Source organism: Petaurus breviceps, unplaced genomic scaffold, assembly GCF_028583685.1.
Source record: "Petaurus breviceps papuanus isolate PSGF00001 unplaced genomic scaffold, PetGlider_PUasm1.0 208, whole genome shotgun sequence".
Classification (NCBI taxonomy): domain Eukaryota; kingdom Metazoa; phylum Chordata; class Mammalia; order Diprotodontia; family Petauridae; genus Petaurus; species Petaurus breviceps.
The window spans coordinates 10,429,045-10,447,837 of record NW_027185852.1 but is presented as its reverse complement, the minus strand read 5'-3'; the positions used below and the strand labels follow the sequence as shown (position 1 = coordinate 10,447,837).

The 18,793-nt window shown below is 45.5% G+C and overlaps 1 protein-coding gene across 4 annotated transcripts in view; it reads left to right on the top strand.

The window, feature by feature from the left end:
* The window catches only part of LOC138165263 (adenylate kinase 4, mitochondrial), a 91,139-nt gene that overhangs the window by 40,591 nt on the left and 31,755 nt on the right, over positions 1–18,793 (top strand). For all 4 annotated transcript variants that reach the window (XM_069093409.1, XM_069093408.1, XM_069093407.1 and 1 more), the window contains exon 3: positions 6,439–6,558. In XM_069093409.1, the coding sequence (XP_068949510.1) occupies positions 6,439–6,558 (120 nt within the window). The remainder of the gene's footprint in view (positions 1–6,438; positions 6,559–18,793) is intronic.

Genomic DNA, 18,793 nt, shown 5'->3' with positions numbered 1-18,793 from the left:
CTTCCCTCCATCTCCACTCTTCCTCCAGTAGTTCTTCCCTCCATCTCTCTTTTCCTTTTTCCCCTTCTTCCTTGTCCTCAGTCCTCTGGCTCTCCCTTTTGCTCCTCTCTTCAGTCTCCTCCGATCAGGCTCCTTTCTTCTGCATTGGGGCAGTTCTTTTCTCTCTGAGTTCCCCATTTCCCCATCATTGCCCCCTTCTACCTTTTGCTTCCTCTCTTCCCATTCTCTTCCCATATCCCTTGTTTGTTTCTCTCTCCCTTCTATCCTTCCTCCTAGTTTCTGACTCAGTCCTTGTCATTTTCAGTACTGTGACTCTTGCATGATTAAAGACAATGAGTTCTAGAGTTACTTTTTAAAAAATCCCATCTTTTTATGTTCCCTTTATTTTCACATACATCCCTTTCCCTCCCAGGAGCCATCCATGACATGTACAGTAGGGTTATATCAATATCAGTTATTGCTGTTACTACTATTATTATTAATATTTACAATCATTTCTCTCAAATTGTTGAAAAAAAAATCCAGGACTGCTATTAAGTGACTGAACAATATTCAGTTTTCCATGTTGTCTTCCTCTCCTCCTGTCATTCTAACATACAAAATGGAAGCTCAGTCAGTGAGGGAGCATTTATTTAGCACCTTCTAGGGACCAGGCTCTGGGTGGGATCTCTGTAGGGGATGTGGATCCCAAAGGGGAGCACCTTTTGTCAGGGAGCTCACATCATACTGAGAAGTACTTTGCAACCTTGAAGCGTCACATAAGTGCTAGTTACTAGTATTGTTATTATTTATTATCATTACGGAGGAGAAATAGGATGTATACAAACAAATAAATTTTAAAAATAATAAGAATTTGCTAACTATCTACAGTGTTTCAGAACTATGCTTGGTTGTTGTTCAATTGTGTCTAACTCTTCATGACCCCATTTGGGGTTTTCTTGGCATAGATAATGAAATGGTTTGCCATTTCCAATTCCTTCTCTAGCTCATTTGACAGATGAGGAAACTGAGGCAGAAGACAGGGTGAAATGACTTGCCCAGGGTCACACAGCTAGGAAGTGTCTAAGGCTGGATTCTAACTCAGATGACTCTAAAGCCCAGCACTAGGAACAGGTTCCAAAGACAAAATCGAAACAAATACCTGCCCACAAGGAACTTACATTCTAAGGGGAAAATATAAACAGATAAGCATATACAGAACGATTTGAGAAGGTCATTGAGGGCACTGAGGAAGGATTAGGGTGTAGGATGGACTTCCAGGAGAACAGAGCCCTTCCTTTGAGTCTTGGAGGGATCCTGAGAGGTGGAGCCCAGGAAGGAATGAAGGAAATTAGTTTCCCAGATTACATAGACCTGTCCATTCACTCCCCTGTGGAAGCATTTCGGCCCCAGGAATGTTGAAATCAGTGACCTTTTGGGTGTTAATTTGTTTTTCCATCTGTCCAATTCATTTAGTGTTGGTGTGACAAATTGGAACACTGCCTTTCTTTTCTGTGGTCACACCCAATTCCACAAATTCAGTCCAGCCAGCATTTATTAAGCACCGACCATTTGCACAAGCACCTTGTTGTGGTAGGGATTGGGCATATAAAGATCAAAAACTCTCCCTTCAGCTCTTGACTGGTCTGGATTTCCCTTAGCTAAATGGGCATCTTTAAGAGTCCTGAACCCCACTTATAAGTGGAAGGCGTCCTGAGTTAGGATTGGCCGTGCTGGCATTTGGGCTTCCTAGCCAAATAAGCAGAGCCTACTGATGTTTTAGTTTTTTCCAGCCCCAAATAAAGAGATCTTTTCTCTTTTTTGGTGCATTTGGGTCACTTTAGTGGTCTGGTTCCAAAGAGCAAATGGGGCTTTCTGCCAATGTAACATCTTACTTGTCGGACCCTTTACTAGCCATGACATTTTGAGAGTTGATCAAGGGAGAAGAGTATCTCCCAATTCTACGAGATGATTTAAATAATAATGATCAGTAGACCGAAGAGGAAATATTCCCAAGTCTTCAAGAGCCTGTGACCTCCTTTAATTCAAGTGTAATAGAAATTGAGCATTATGGCATTAGTTACAGTTATTTTTATAAAATGACTTATTGTAGAATCATTGAAAGGTGATTTGAGGTCATGGGGAGGTCACTGGGTTTGGAGTCAGGAAGACTTGTATTCAAATTCTGCTTCCCCATGCCCAGGACCTATATGACTCTCAGGAAGTCACTTAACCTCTCAATGTCCCCGTCTGTAGAATGGGGCTAATACTGCCTGCCTGTGTCACCTATCTCCCAGGACTGGCCTCTGGATTGGATGAGAAAGTGTCTGTCCAGTGCTTTGCCAAGCTTCTGAGGGGGCATACAAATAAAGTATTACCACGTATGATAATGATGACCAGCATTTGAATAGTGCTTTAAGGTTTTACATACAAAATCTCATTTGATCCTCACAATAACCCTGGACAGTAGGTGCTATTTTTATCCCCCTTTTACAGAGAAGGAAACTGAGGCAGGCAGAAGTTAAGTGACTTGCCCAGGTCACACAGCTAGTAAACAGCTGAGGCCAGATTTGAGCTTGAGTCTTTCTGACTGAAGGTCTAGCTCTCGATGGCAGGTCAGCCCTAGGGCTAAGCAGACATAACAGAGCAGGTGAGGGGAGCTGCTTAGTGCAGACTGGCCAGATGTCTGTTTCATTGTGACTGTTTTTCCACTGGCCAGGATCCCTGGGGAATCTGTTTCCTGGAGGGACTGGGCCATCTGTCTACAGTGGAGTCTCATGGCCATGGAGCCCAGCACACGCGTTACCTCTAGAATCACAGGATTGGGTGGTTGGGAGTTCAGATCCCACTGCTAACATAGTCACCTATGTGACTTTGACTGAGTGCCTTAACCTCTGTGTGTCTCTGCCTTTATTCATAAAACAGTGAAGTTGGACTCAGTGGCCTCTGGGGTCCCTGCCATCTCTAGCTCTATGACCATGTGCTCCCCGTGCCTCAGTTTCCTCATTTGTAAAATGAACTCGATGGCCTCTGAGGTCCCTCCTAGATTCAGACTGACAAGCCTGTGATTGTATATATGCTTGTAATTTGGGGTGCTTTGTAACCTAACACTTAATCCTTCCCATACTGAAGGGATGCTTTTCTTACATGTGGCCTTAATCAAACTGGGGTACTATTTAATCTCAAAACTTTTTGTTGAATTGCAAAAATAAGCAAAAAAAAAAAAAAGCAGGACTTAAATGCTGCCAGCCTATTGGGGAACCTCAAGTTAGCTAGAGGATATTTGACCATGTTCTACATCCCTGTGAGTTTGGGGGCCTGTGTGACTCCTTTCCTATGAATACGACTTTGTTGGAGATTCCAGGAGCCAGGCCTGGAGAGCTGGCCTGGGGCCTCGCAGGGAACACGCTGGTAGAATTCCCTTCCTTCATAACAGTGTTTTTGCTAGGACTCTCCCGGGGAAACTGAAGAGAGGGGCCGGAGGCCCAGTTTCCTGGGATGGCCCTTTCTTTTCCGACACAAATATTTGCACCTAAGCTCGGAGCTCCTCCCCACCAGCAGCCCCCTGGTCACTCCTCCCCCCCCCCCCCCCAGCGGCTTCCTGCTCCAGAAGGGGGAGGGGAGGCTGATGTTATCTTTTTCCAGGTTGGAGGAGGTGGTTCCTTCTTTTTCCTGCTCTAGAGAGGAAGAGCCAGGCCTGCTGGGAGCAGCTGGGCTAGTGGGTAGGGCTCGGGGCAGCCTCAGACTTGGAAACAGCCCCCTCTGGAACCTGTTCACAGAGAGGGATTTTAAGCTTCCCTTGGCTGAGGTTCTGTAGTGAAGGCAGGATTGGGCCTGGCTTCTGAGCCTCAGTTTGGTTGCCTGTAAAATGGGTCTTGGACTAGATGACCTCTAAAGTCCTGTCCAGCTCTGAGTGCTGTGAATTCCTCCGGGTGCTTCTCATTTAGAATCTGTGGGACCTTAGAGAAGGCATTGCCCTTGTCTGGAAATGAGGCAGTTGGCCCTGTCTCTGGGGTGCTGGACAGGCTTGGGCTAGGACTCCTGGCCCCATGAGGCCTGGCTAACTTGGTTCTCTTTGATAGCTGCTCATATAATCCAGCTTCCTGTCAATTGGGATCAGCTCATCAGTGAGCATTTATTAAGCATCTAGTGTATGCTAGGCTTTCTGATAGATGCTGAGGGCACAGATAGAAACCCAGCCCTCCTGGCCCACAAGGAGCCAACGCTCTGCCAGTAAAAGGAACATCTGCACTGTCCATCAGTGCAGCAGATCCATCCTGCAAGTGCTTACTGAGCACCTGCCGGGTGCTGGGCTGCCTTTCAGACTTTCCTTTCTTTATGCAAGAGCCTGCTGGGCTACAGGATCTGGGGAGACAGTCAGAGATTTGGAGCAGTAGCCTCAGGGATGACTCTCCCTTCTGCCCTGATCTCTTATTGTGAAAGCTTCCCTCATTGGAGATTCTTGTTTGCAGTCGTGGAGAGAAATTTCTGTCTTGGAGTTAGGAAGACCTGGGTTCAGGTCCTGTCCCTGACACATACAGTAGCTATGTGACCTTGTAAACAGATCACTTAATTTCTTAGTATTCCAGGTGATTCTCTAAGACTGTCTCAGAGAAGGTGCTGGCCCACAGTGATGTAAAGGAATTTTCTTTACCTGGGAGTTCCTTTCTTATACCTCCCTCCCTCCTTCCTTCCCTTTGTCCTTCCTTCCCTCCCTCCCTGTGTCCTTTCCTTCTCCCCTTCCTTCCTTCTCCCCTTCCTTCCTTCCTTCCTTCCTTCCTTCCTTCCTTCCTTCCTTCCTTCCTTCCTTCCTTCCTTCCTTCCTTCCTTCCCTCCTTCCCTCCTTCCCTCCTTCCCTCCTTTCCTCCTTCCCTCCCCTCTCCAGTAATGGTACTCTGTGTTGATCATCTCCAGTCTGTCCAGTCTGTAGCTTGTTTGTCCATACCTGTTTGCACGTTTTCTCCCTGCCTAGACTGAGCTCCTTGAGGGCAGGGATTATCTTTTGCCTTTCTTTGTTTTTCTGGTGTTTAGCACGGTGCCTGGCACACAGTAGGCATGTAATAAATGTTTGTTGACTGGCTCTCCACTGCAATGCACCATCTCTGCCCAACCAGCAGCCTGAAGCACGGAGTCATGCAGAGGAGAAAACACAGGTGTTTGCTACATAAAGGCCAAGATTTTTCCTATTGAATGGAAAAATGTTTTGTATTTCTAGGGGACCAAGCAACCGTAGCAAAAGCCCTCCTAGGTGTGTGACTCAGTTGTAATGCTACCATGCTGGGATAGGTTTGGGTATTTCCTATTTCCAAGAGAACATTTGCTGGAGATGGCCACCACTGCACACTGGACTCTGTGCCCTTTCTGGGTTTTGTGAAGAGAAGCTTCTGGGACCGCCTTCGGGTCCTCTGGTTTTGGAAGGAGGTGGGGGAGTCACCAGTCCGGCCCCCTGTCCAGGCTCTTACGTGTAGAGTCCCATGGAGCTAAGCCTGGCCTGAAAGTGTCAGGGGCCGAGATTCCTCCTCCAGGCCTTTTCCAGACTGGCCATTCTCAGAACGTTGGGCTTCTCGTCTTTTATGCGAACTTACCAGGATTGTCGGAGCTCCTGCACTTCATGTGACAGCGGATACAGTGTATCCCTTGTTAGGAAGCTTTTCATAAGTTTTTCAGGTACTTAGTTTCCAGACAGCTGCCAGTTTCAACGCTGTGAATAATGTGTTCAGCCAGTCCCCATGTCAGTTCTGAGAGAGGCAACTTGATGGGAGGAGGAATCAGTCAGTTAGTGTCCCTTCCCAGCCCTGCTTCTCCCATCCTGTGTCCCTTTGCCTGGGTGACCCCTAGGGCCGCTAAGGGGCGCCGCAGTGCACAGAGTGCCGGGGGCCCAGAGTCAGGAAGACTCGTCTTCATGAGTTCAGATCTGACCTCTGACGCTTACTAGCTGGTGAGTCACTTCACCCTGTTTGTCTCAGTTTCCTCATCTATCAAGTGAACTGAAGAAGGAAATGACAAATCACTCCAGTATCTTTGCCAAGAAAGCCCCAACGGGGGTCATGAAGAGTCAGACACCAACAGTGTGCCTTCAGCCCTAAATCTCTGTTCCTATGAATTGATGTTTGGCATTGAGAGGTAAATGTTTTTCCTCAGTATATTTCCTCAATATCCCATTTACTCATGAATACTCACCTGCTTTGGCCCTTTATGCATTTGAAGTGTTTCTAAGACTGCAAGTCAGTGAAGGAGTGGTATGTGGCATTGCTGGGAGCTCCATCAGACCATTTAATGTACCTTGAAATGCTATAACAACTCACTTGAATTTTTCTTACTACCTCAACAAGGGCAACCTGTTGAATGGGAAAAATGGGAGGAGGGATGGGACCAAGAGAAGACTGGAAAGTGGTGTGAGCAGTGTTCAAAAGTGGTTCATGTATCTCCTCTCCCCATCCCCTTTCTTTATTTTAATAGAATTGGGCATTCTGGCCAAGCAGTACATCCAGCAGGGTCTCCTGATTCCCGATCATGTGATAACACAGCTAATGATGACGGAGCTGGAGTCAAGACGGGTCCAGCCATGGCTGCTTGATGGTGAGTGCGGCACATGGACAGCTTGGCTCTCTAGAGAGAGGATGGTGTATGGTGGTCTGAGTATCTGCATGTAAATTCTCACAAATCTGAAAATACTGCACCAAAATGTTTTGGTGGTTAAAGGAGGGGGAGAGTGGGACAATCCTAAGATGAATTGAATCCCAATTTGGGGCTGGAAAAGACCTCAGCTGCTCAGCTCTACCCACAGTGACTGCCTCAAGACCCTTTCATAATCCCAGGCCCTTGCCTCATGGTCAGTTGAGGCCTTGCAGAGCCAAGATAGCCCTCCCTATCCCTCTCACTGCTCCCCTCTGAGGCCAGTTCATCCAGTCTCTGTCTTGTTTGTACATGGTTATTTGCATGTTGGCTTCCCCCTGGGAGTGTGAACCCTTAGGGCACGTCCTGGGTTTCTGTCTTTGTTTGTATTCCCAGCCCATGGCATAGTGCCAGACACATAGTAGGGATGTATGAATGTTTGCCAAATTGAATAAAGGCACAGAGTAGGCCCTTTTAAGTTTTGCTTTTTAGCAGTGTATATGCTTATGGGGCCTGATATGGGGCCTCTCTACATGGCCTAGACCTGCCACCACTGAAGCCACAAGTCTTCTGTGGGCAGAAATGCCTGGGAATGAGCTATCCCTTGAAAGAAGGGGTAACTTTTCCAGCTTTGCACAGAGTAAGCAAAGCCCTCGTCCCAGCATGAATGATTTGCTCAAACAGAATACCCAAGTGTGCTCACCTGACGTTGCTTCTGCTTGCTAAACTGATGTAATGGCCTTATTTCAAATGGTTTTTAAGGGTCATGCAGGGGATATGGTGGAAAGAATGTTAGATCTGGAGTTAGGAATCAATCCACAAACACTTGCTGTATACCAAGTTCTGTGTTAGTCACTAGGGGTAGATACAAGGACAGAAATGAACGGCCCCTGCCCTCAAGGAGTTTATGGTCTGATGCTAGTGAAAACCTGCATATATATTGATCTATATAAGACATGTGAAAAAGGATACCAGGGTCACCTTTGAGGGGAAGGCCCTGGCAGCTGGGGAGACAAGATGGAGCATTTTGAAGAAGGGGCTGCTTGGGCAGAGTCAGGAAGGAATTCAGAAATTCTGTGAGATTGAAGTGAGGGAGGAAGGGCATTCCTGGTATGGGAGTCTGCCAGTACAAAGGCATGGCAGTGGGAGATGGGATATGTGACAGCAACAAGGCAGGTGTAGCTGTGCCAGAGATTGTTTGGAGGGAAATAATGTGGAATAAGGTCAACAGAGCCTAGCAGTGTTATAGAGCAGGTAGCTGGTGGCTCAGTGGGTAGAGCATCAAGCTTAGAGGTAGGAAGGCCTCAGTTCAAAGGCAAACCTTATGAGCTGTGTGACCTTGGACAAGTCACTTGCCCTCTGCTGTAAAATGGGGATAATACCACCTGCCTCACAGAGTTGTCATGAGGATCAAATGAGACAATACTTATGAAATGCTTTGTGCAGTTTGTGCTACATAAATGCTTATTTCTTTCCCATCCCCCCAGATCACCTCTTAGTGTACTCCAAGGTGACCGTTCAGACTGAATTGCCTGTGTGTCCCACATATATCCCTATGCAGACAAAATCCTAAATTCTGACCAAATAAATGAATGCCTCACCTCGAATTAGCCAACTCTGGAAAATCTCGGTCTTATTTTTCCTCTAAGGGGAGGGGTGTATTACCCTATGGATATTTAATGCAAGAGATCTTTATTGGTGAGAGGATTCCCTATAGGATGCTTTTCAGTAGAAAACTACCCTAATTAAAGAAAACAGTACGTCGGGCCCACCATATGTTATAGACACATCACTCAAAGAACGTAAGGGCCCAGATATTGATCCTCAGTAGTCGTGGCTAGGACTAGGGATGGGATCTGAGATTTCACTGAGAAAGAGAGAGGGAATGGCCAGATGAGGAATCTATCTCTGCCAGGGCAAGTTGGTATTTTTTTTTCAATTTTTCAAATGCTTTATTAACTTCTGATTTACATCATTCATTTCCATCAGATTTTGAGTTACAGATTTTCTCTCCATTTTTCCCCTATCCACTGCCCCAAAATATCGGTCCCACAGGATATCCCCTCCTCCAATCTGCTCTCTCCCATATTTTCTCCCATACCCCTTTCAACTTTTCCAGTGGATCTCTATGCCCCAGTGCCTGTATATCTTATTTCCTACTTACATGTAAAATAGTATTAATAATATATATATATTTGAATATTTGATTTTAAAAGTTTGAATTCCAGCGTGATTCCCTTCCTCCCTTGTCACCCACCCTTACTGGGAAGATAAGCAGTTCAGTATAGGTTGTACATGTGTGGCTAATACAAAACAGTTATAACATAGTAGATATATTGTAAAAGACTGACTATATTTCCCTCCCTCCTATCCCACCTGCCACTTGTTCTATTCTCTACTTTGATCCCGTCCCTTTTCAAAAGTGGATGCTTCCAACTTCCCTCCCCCCCAGCCTGCCCTCCCTTCCATCATCCCCCCTCTCATCCCCTTCTCCCCCCTAATCTCCTAGAGGGTGAGATACCCTATTTAGTGTGTATTTCATTCCCTCCCCAAGCCAAATTCAATAAGAATAAGGTTGACCCATTCCCTTTTGCCTTTCTATTCTTCCCCTTCATTGTAACTATTTTCCCTTGCTTCTTCTATATGAGATAGTTTATCCCATTCTGTCTCTCCCCATTTCCTCTCATTATATTTCTCTCTCACCTCTTAGTTTCACCTTTTAAGTATTATCTCTTCCTGTTAAATTGGTCCTGTGCCCGCTATCTATGTATACCTGTAAACATATATACACACATTCACATATGTATTCATATGCCCATATACCCTCATATATAGACATATATATATATTTCTATTCCCTTCAACTACTGAGAAAAGTTTCATCAGTTACAATTATTGTTTTTTCATGTAAGAATGTTAATAGTTCAACTTTGATAAGTTCCTTATGATCTCTTTTCCCTGTTTACCTTCTCATGCTTCTCTTGCTTCTTGTATCTGAATATGAAATTTTCTATTCAACTCTGGTTTTTTCAGCAAGAATGCTTGAAAGTCCTCTATTCCACTGAATGACCATATTTTCCCCTGAAGCATGATACTCAGTTTTGCTGGGTAGGTGATTCTTGGTTTTAATCCCAGCTCCTTTGCCCTCCGGAATATCATATTCCAAGACCTTTGATCCCTCAGTGTAGAAGCTGCCAGATCCTGGGTTATCCTGATTGTCTTTCCACAATATTCAAATTGTTTCTTCCTGGCTGCTTGTAATATTCTCTCCTTAATCTGGGAATTCTGGAACCTGGCTATAATATTCCTAGGAGTTTTCTCTTTGGGATCTTTTTCAGGAGGTGATTGGTGGATTCTTTCAACCTCTATTTTGCCCTCTGGTTCTAAAACATCAGGGCAGTTTTCTTTGAGAACTACCTGGAAGATGATTTCTACGTTCTTACTTTGATAATGGCTTTCAGGTAGTCCAATAATTTTTAAATTATCTCTCCTGCATCTATTTTCCAGGTCAGTGGTTTTCCCATGAGATATTTCACATTGCCTTCTATTTTTTCATTTATTTGGATCTGTTTAACAGCATCTTGATTTCTCATAAAGTCATTAGCTTCCATTTGCTCCAGTCTAATTCTGCAGCAATGATTCTCCTCATTAAGCTTTTGAGATTCTTTTTCCATCTGGCAAATTTGGCTTTTTAAGGCATTCTTCTCCTCATTGCCTTTTTGAGCCTCTTTTGCCATTTGAATTAGTCTATTTTTTAAGGTATGATTTTCCTCAGTCAGGCTGTTGAGTCTCATTTCGTAATTTTTTTTTCATTGTTCTCATTTCTCTTCCCAGTTTTTCCTCCACTTCTCTTATCTGATTCTTAAGGTCCTCTATGGCCTGTAACCAGCTCGCATTTTCCTTGGAAGCTTTTGGTGCAGGAGTTCTGACTTCACTGTCTTCCTCCTGTTCCATGCTTTGCTCCTTTTTGTCCCCAAAATAGGAGTCTAATGTTGGAATCTTCTGTTTGCTTTGTTTCCTTTTCCTGGTCAGGTTGCCCCTCAGTCACTTGACCCCTGGGCTTTTTGCCGCAGTAGGACTCTGCCACCAGACAGGGGAGCTTTCATCCCAAACACTGGGTTTTCTCAGCTGACGGAGGTATTAGATGGCTGCCCTCTCTGAGGCCTCCACATGCTCTGGCAAGCTGGACACACACCCCAGGACCTCCACCCTAGACTGCAATCCAGATCCAAGCAGGTTAAAGCAAGAGCGATTATCCCTCAGACTGGTGCTTGGTCCCCCTACACTCTGCAGTCCAGGAGCTGAAGCTGCCATGTGGCACTGGCTATGCTGGCGTTTCAGCGACTTCTTGCCCCTGGGGAAAAAGCCACGCACTCCCACTTACTGGTCCGAAAATCCAGACTGCATTGACCTCTCACTTTGTCCTTTGAATCTGTGTTGATAAATTTGGAAGCAGCCACAGCTGCTGCTGATCTGGAGCCCTCCAGCCAGTGGCTGGTCAGGCCCGCCCTGGGGCTAAAGTCTTGGTGTGGGGCTGGGCTCAGCTCCCAGAGCACTGCACTGGCTGATTCCTGCTGGGCTGTCCTTAGTGGGAGGTTAGCTTCTCTTTGTCATTTTGTGGATTCTGCATCTCCAAAGTTTGTTCAGAGTCCCCTTTTTACATCGATTGGGGAAGGTGGAAGCAGGGTAGCGGGAGGTCCTGCTTCTACTCTGCCATCTTGGCTCCGCCCCTGCACATTGGTATTTTTGTAGCATATAAACTCCAGACCATGTGAATACACAAAAGCCAGAAGCACAGTTCCTGCTTTCAGGGACTTCACCTTCTAATGCTGGAGATAACATGTTAGAAAGTGTACATGTATGTGGGTGGATGGATGAACAGACGAGGAAGGGTGGAATGGAGCTGACTGGTGGCCCTAGAGATCAGCTCATTCAACCTTGTCGTCTGACAGATGAGGAAATTGAGGTCCAGCCCAAGAAAGTCAGTTGGTTACAGTCACACAGTTTGTAAATAACAGAGCCAGGATTTGAACCTGGGTCTTCTGAGTTCCATTTTAGGAGATGGTGTTTCTCACAACACAGCTGTTTCTCACAGTGTATTTGTCTTTTTCTTTGAGGTTTATTTCCTCCATTGTGTCCTTTCTTACAGGCCTCAGTGAATCTCTCTGGCCCCTGACAAGTCTAAGGAGGTCATGGGCTCCATGTTCTGTGCCTGTTCCCCTTGTGCAGGTGACAGACATGATGTATGTGTGTATATGCATGTACACACAAATGTGTGCATAGACATACAGCATGAGTGTGTATGCTCTCTATACATGTGTATGTACAAGTGTGTAGCTCTGTACATGTGTGTATGTGATAAACATGCACATATGTGGGCTGTGTGTGTGAAAAGTGGTTTGACAAGGGAAGATCAAGAAAAGAATGCAAACTGATGGAGAGCTAGAAATTTTCCTGCTCCAGATGGTTCTGAAGCCCGGCATACAGCACATGGTGGGTGGGAGGAGAGATAAGAGCCAAGAAAACACCAAGCCAGCCTGGGGGGCACCTCACTGAGTCTGGGGGGAGGTTTGGGTGGCTGGGCCTTGGGCCTGAAAACGAGCTGCCTTCACTCTCTCCCTTCAGTGTATTTAAGGACCGGCCCCCCTTATGGTTGATGAGATTATATCTGTTTGCATCCTTAGGGTAGTTTAAATCAGAAATGTCATATTTCCAATGGCAAAATTTCTGAGTGCTACAGAGCCAGGTTAAGATAGAATTGGGCAATATTTGACCAAATAAATAAAAATACAAGACAACAATGATGTCAGTTTGTGGTTTTCTAAGTCAGTGTGAAAGGGAGGGATCCATTTATGTTGGTTTAAACAGTTAAAGCTTAAAGCTGCATCAAGGCTTTTAGTGCTGTGTGTGTGTGTGTGTGTGTGTGTGTGTACACACATTCATATATGTATGTTTGTACGGGCACATAAACATGTATTTTGTGTATGTATATAGTTGTAAATATGTACACATCCACAAACACAGACACACACGTGTGGCATATCAATGCCTTTCAGCTTTGACATCACCCACATTTCCTAATGGCAGTGGATTGAGAGCTGCCGCCCTTTAAGCCAGGCAGTCCTGGCTTCCAGTACAGCTTCTCTGACACACACTGAAAGCATCACCTCGGACGAGTCATGTGAACCCTCAGCTCTCTGGCTAGTTCCCTTAAGACTGAGTTGCAGAGAAGATCCCAACTTGTATCTGTAGAAGGAATCTCCACCTCAGGGAATTCCCTTAAACCTTTGACAAATCTTAGTCATCATCCTATATTTCCTGTGTCTCTCTCTCCTCTCCTTTTCCCAGAGAGCCATCACTTATAACAGAGAATGACAAAGGCAAAAAAAAAAAAAACAATTCAGCAAAACTAACGAGCATTAGAAAAGGATCTGATGATCCATGTGTTATTCCTCACCCATTGTCCCTGGTTGTTCAGGATATCTTCTGTGGAGACTGGGCTGCCATATGTGTTAAACTCGTTTTGACCTTTGGTTTGTTTGTTGTGGCGTGATGGAAGGAGCCCTGCATCTGGAGACAGGAAGCCTGGACTCAAGCCCTGACTTGATCATTTTCTACTTAGAGCAGTGCCTGGCACATCAGAGATGTTTAATCAATGCTTGTTCACTGTGATTGACCATATCCTCTTTTTATGCAAGTAGCTTCATCTTTCTGGGCTTGGTTTCCTGGTCTGTATAATGAGGGGGTTGGGTGAGATGGCTCCTGAGGGCCTGTTCAGCCCCAGAGATAATCCTATGACTCTGTGGTTCATTGGATGGCTGTTTGGCTCAGATGCTGCATCCTGCATGATGTGATGCCCATTAAGAGCTCCCCTGGTTGTGGTGTTTCACCCTCCCCCCATGACTGTGTGTTATACTAAGCATGTATGTATGATGTAGGTATGATTGGCATGATGGGAGAGAGCCCAGGGTTCACAGCTTGCCTCTTACGACCATGGGTGACCTCTCTTACCTCATCTGGAAGGTGACCTCTGGGATGCTTTCTAGATCCAGGATCCCGCGCTTCTGTACAGAGGCATCATGGGTAACTGGCCTCAGTATCAAGGAGACCTGAGTTTGATTTTTTGCACAGGTGGTTGTGACCCTGTAATGTAATGCCAAGCAAAGGCAACTTCCCAGGTTCAAAATACCAGCATAGGTGCTCTCTATTTTATTCAGTGACAAACCAAGAACAGAGAAGATCAAAACATGACATCATTCAAAATACAGCATTTACTAAGCGTGATTAAATAATCTCCAAGTACTACCCCACCCCAGGACCTTCCAATCATTCAATCAATTACAAAGTCCCTGTTCTAAATACTTCTCCACCCCTAGGCTATACCTTAATTAAGTCCACCACAAAGCCCCTCTTCTCAAATGGAGATTAGTTTCCAAACATAAGGTCAAAAGTTCCCCACCCCTGGATCACAATTGAATCTACCCCAGAGTTACATCAAGTTTAAACACAGCACTTAATACCCAAATGGAGGTCTTTTCTTCATCTTGACAGGAGGCAAGTTCTCAGCAATCTTAGTTCCTGGGGAGACAAGGCTTAGCAAGGCCATAAGATACATTGCCAGTCCCTTCATGAATTCATCCTCTGTCTGTAGAACAGTCCTAGAACCCCTGAACACATTAGCAAAGCCCTCTCCCAGGATTTCTGTAAACATACAACCAGAAAATCCTTCTTCAGGGCTTCTGAACCAACAGAAAGGTTCCCAGACCCCTGCAACAACAGCACTGTCCCTCACCAGTGGACAGTATTCACTCTCTGTCTGCAGGACAGTCTCAGGGCTTCTTAGCAAACAGCCAGGTTCCAGGACTTCTTCAACAAAAGGACTGTCTTTCACCAGTGGACAAATCTGGCAAAATAACATCAAAACAGACAGACAAAGTACCAGTAAAACAGCCATGTCTCCTCAGTCCTTGGCAGCTCAGGGGACAGGTCTCAAAAGTCCAGGGCAATTCAAAGCGGCCACCAGCAATTCTCTTAGTCTCTCTCTCCCCACGAGGTGCTGCTTCCAAAAAGATCTTCCGCCTCTCTCTAGTGTCTCTCCAAATCTACATCACCAGCTCCTCCCAGTTCAGGACTTTCTTTTCACATCAACAAGCCCATCCCACAGGTGGGATTAACAAACTCTGGGTTTTAACACAATCAATTTGAAAACCAAGCCAATACAGGGGAATCTTTAATTGCCATTACTATCACAGACCCTGGCCAAGTTCCTTAACTTTTCAGTGCCCACCTGCACCCTGAAGAGCGGGCACCAGTCTATTGGTGCAGGGGGGCTGTTCGTTAAGAGTTCCCATACCAGTGAAATGGCAGGCATGTCCATTCCATGTAGACACATGTAGGACTACATAAACATACATGTGCATGTGTATATACATGCTTATCTTTGTATGTCCTGCCCCAGGAGAGTATAAACTTTGCCTCGGTATCCCCTTACACCCAGCACAAGGCTTACCTCCTGACTCCAGGACAGCCAGGCTGTCCCTCTTAACCCTCCTTGTCCCCACCTCCTGCCTGCAGCTTCCTTCTAGTCTGGCTAAAATCCCACCTTCTGAAAGAAGACTTTTCTATCCTCCTTACCCTCAGGTCTTCCTTTGGGGCGATCCACACATTATCCTTTCTATAGCTTCTTGTACATAGTATTGCACCTGTTGTCTCCTTGGACTGTGAGCTCCTGGAGGAGGAGCTCCTGTCTCTGTCCTTGTTTGTATTTCAAGTCTTTAGCCCAGGCCCTAGCACATAGTAGGTGCTTAATAGATGTTTGTGGATAGATTGAGAGCAGGAGCTTAATAAATGCTTGTTGATTTGCTATAGCAGGGAGATGTGTTGTAAGCTTCATGTGGGGCTCATAATTAGATTTAATTAGGAAATCGGGATAAAACCCTTAGACTTCTTAAAAGAGGGAATTGTCAGTCAACTAGCCAGCATTTATTAAATGTGTTCCATGTGCTTACTGAAGGCTTGAGATACAAGAGGGATTATAAAACAGCCCCTGCCCATGGGGCACTTACAATTCTGCAAGGGCAGTCCTCAGGTACGTATGCAAATGTGCATAAAGTAACCTCACAGTAATTATAAGAGGAGGGGAAGGCAGCACCTGCCAATGGAGGAAGCAGGGAGGGTCATATACCAGCAATATGTGTTTGATTTGAGCTTTGAAGGAAATCAGGGCTTCTGAGAGGGAGAAGGGAGAGCATTCCAGACATGAGGGCCTTTTCCCAATAGGACTACTTTTGATTAGACTCTTAAAACACCATTATTAAGCAGCCTGCAATTTTCATTTGAAAGATCCTAGAAGAAAATAGAATACGTTGTATTTTTGCAGCTTTGAGCAGTCGAAGGTTAGGTGAAAACATGGCTTGAGAAACTTGCTTCTGGGAGCCTGTGGTCATTCAGATTTGATTGAAAGACACAGTAATTAAAAAAACAAGCAACTTCCTCTTACTCCAAAGGTCTGGGTTAGTGATGGCTACTCCTGGCTGACCCCTGTGCTGTGAATACTTGACCAAGTCTGGGCTGATTCAGCTGGTTTTGGGTGTAGGCGCTGACCGAGGTGCTGGTGCTTGGGGATTGCTGCAGCCCTCCATGGATTTTTCCATGGATGGATTCTTTTGGTCCTTGTACAAAGGTCTGAAGTAGCAAGATAGTTGGGGTGGAGTGGGAGAAACTGAGGGCTCCAGTGAGAAAAGAACTGAACTTAGAATCAGAATATAACAGAATAACAGATAATAATTATATCATGTCATATTATAGAATAACAACAATAGCCAGCATTTAAAGTTTGCAAAACAGTTTATAATCTCATTTGATCATCCCAATGACTCTGAGGTAGATGCTGTTTTCTTAGCCATTTTGCAGATGAAGAAACTGAGGCAGACAGGTTAAGTGAGAATCAGGATTTGAAATACAAGTCTTCCTGAGTCTCCATCCAGTCCTTGATCCCCCGAGAAACTTGACTGTCTCTTGGGATAAGTTCATAGATACAGGGCTGGAAGGGACTAAGAGATCATCTAGGCCATCTTGATTTTACAGAGAAGGAAACTGAGGCTAGAGAAGTTGTCATTGACTCAAGATCACGATGTCAGAAGACTTAGAGGCTTGTTCAGCTTATGACTAGTGAGATCTTGGGGAAGCTACTCTATATCTTGGTTCTCATCTCTTTAAAATGAGGAGACCAGACTAGCTGCTCTCTAGGGCCCTTTGCGGCCTTAACTCTGATCCCATCCTGGGTCTAGATCTCAGCAGGGGAGGCTAAGGGCCCCGTAGAGCCTTTCCACCTGCCCTGGCGCTGAACCATGATTAATGTTGCCTCTCTCAGTTAGACTGGGAGCTCCTTGAGAGGAGGATATATTGTCCTTTTTATCACTTGTATTTTCAGTTCTTAGCACTGAGTGTGGGCTCACAGTAGGTACTTAATAAATGCTTTTTCATTCATGCCTTCAGTTGTTGATCTTAAGTCATAATCAAGGTCTGGAAGAGGAGTTCATGGCATTCAGATCACGAAGGAATCAAGTCAACAAAGATTTGTTAAGCTCCTACTATGTGTCAGGCAGGCATGGAGCTAAGCACTGGGGATATAAAAGAACATGAAACCAGTTTCTTCTCTCAGCGAGCACACAGTGTGACATGGGGAGACAGCATGCAAACAATTATGTACAAATCATTTGTAAGTGGGCAGCTAGGAGGCATAGAGCTCTGGGCTTGGAGTCAGGAAGACCTCGCTTCAAATTAGACCTCAGATACTCACTAGCTGTGTGACCCTAGGCAAGTCACTTCACCCTGTTTGCCTCAGTTTCCTCATCTGTCAAATGAGCTGGAGAAGGAAATGGCAAACTGCTCCAATATTTTAGAGGGAAGACAGTAGCATTGAAGACTTCTTACAGCATGTGGGCTCTGACCTGAGAGATGAAGGAAGACAGGAGGAGGATATGAGGAGGAAAGGAGACCATGGCACATAAAGGGACATCAAGACCTGCGCTCTAGGAAGAACACCTTGGGAGCTGAATGCAAGATGGACTGGAGTGAGCAGAGATCAGAGGCAGGGAGGCCAACGAGAAGGCTACCACAGTAACTGAGGAGTCAGGTGCCGAGAGCCTGTACCACGGTGAGGGTGGCATCAGAAGACATAGACAAAGGATGTTGGGGAGGTGGAGTCAGTTAGACTTGGCAGCAGAGAAAGAGAAGAGGTAAGGATGGCACCTGGGGGGTCTGAGGGCCCCGGAGGATGGCAGCTCCTCTTCCCCCCATGAGCATCACACTGTGCTCAGTGCTGGTCTATTTTCTTAGTCAAAGTCAGGAGATGTAGTTGACTTTTTAATTTAGTGGTTCTTGGCATCGATTCTCACAAGACAGAAGAGCTGAGATCTGTCCCAGATGTTTTGTCTCACCTTTGTCTTTCTGTGACTTTGGGCAGGTCACTCAATCTCCGCCCCTCAGTTTCCTCATCAGTAAAATGGAAATGATAGATAGCCGTAGAGATATTCATACAAGGGATAAGGCAGTGGATTTTGAGCCTAAAGGCCTTGGTTCAAGTTCCACCTTTGTCCCTTGGGACCCATATGAGCTCACACAAATCATTGATTTTCACTCGGCCTCAGGTCCTCATGTGTAAATGCTGGACCAGACAGTGTCTGAGTTCTCATCTAGATTCACAGTGATGATCCTATAACTATGTGGCCTAGCTCTAAATCAGTGTCTCTGCCTCTATCCAGCCATATCTCTCAGCTGTCTGTCATCTATCAATTATCTATCTCTGTCTGTCCATCGAGCTAATGTTTGTCTGTTCAACTCTCATGGCTCTGTCATCTCTCTTCCTCTCTCTCTCCATCTCTCTCTCCTCTCCTCTCTTCAGTCTTTTCCTTCCCTCTCTTCTTCTCTGTCTCTCTCTGTCTTTGTCTGTCTCTCTCTGTCACAAACACTCAAACGTACTCTCACACCCTACCCTGTACTATCTGCCTCACTGGGAAGTTGAAATCAGATGAGATAATATTTGTAAGTGAATGTGCTCTGCATACTTGGAAGCCCTCTCCAGAAGTGAGCCTTCTTCACAGTGTGAATGGATTCCTTCTAACCCTTTATGGAATCACCTCTGCCCTCCCCCCTTCCCTCCGCCCCGAGCTCTAAGTCCCTTTGACCCATCCCTCAC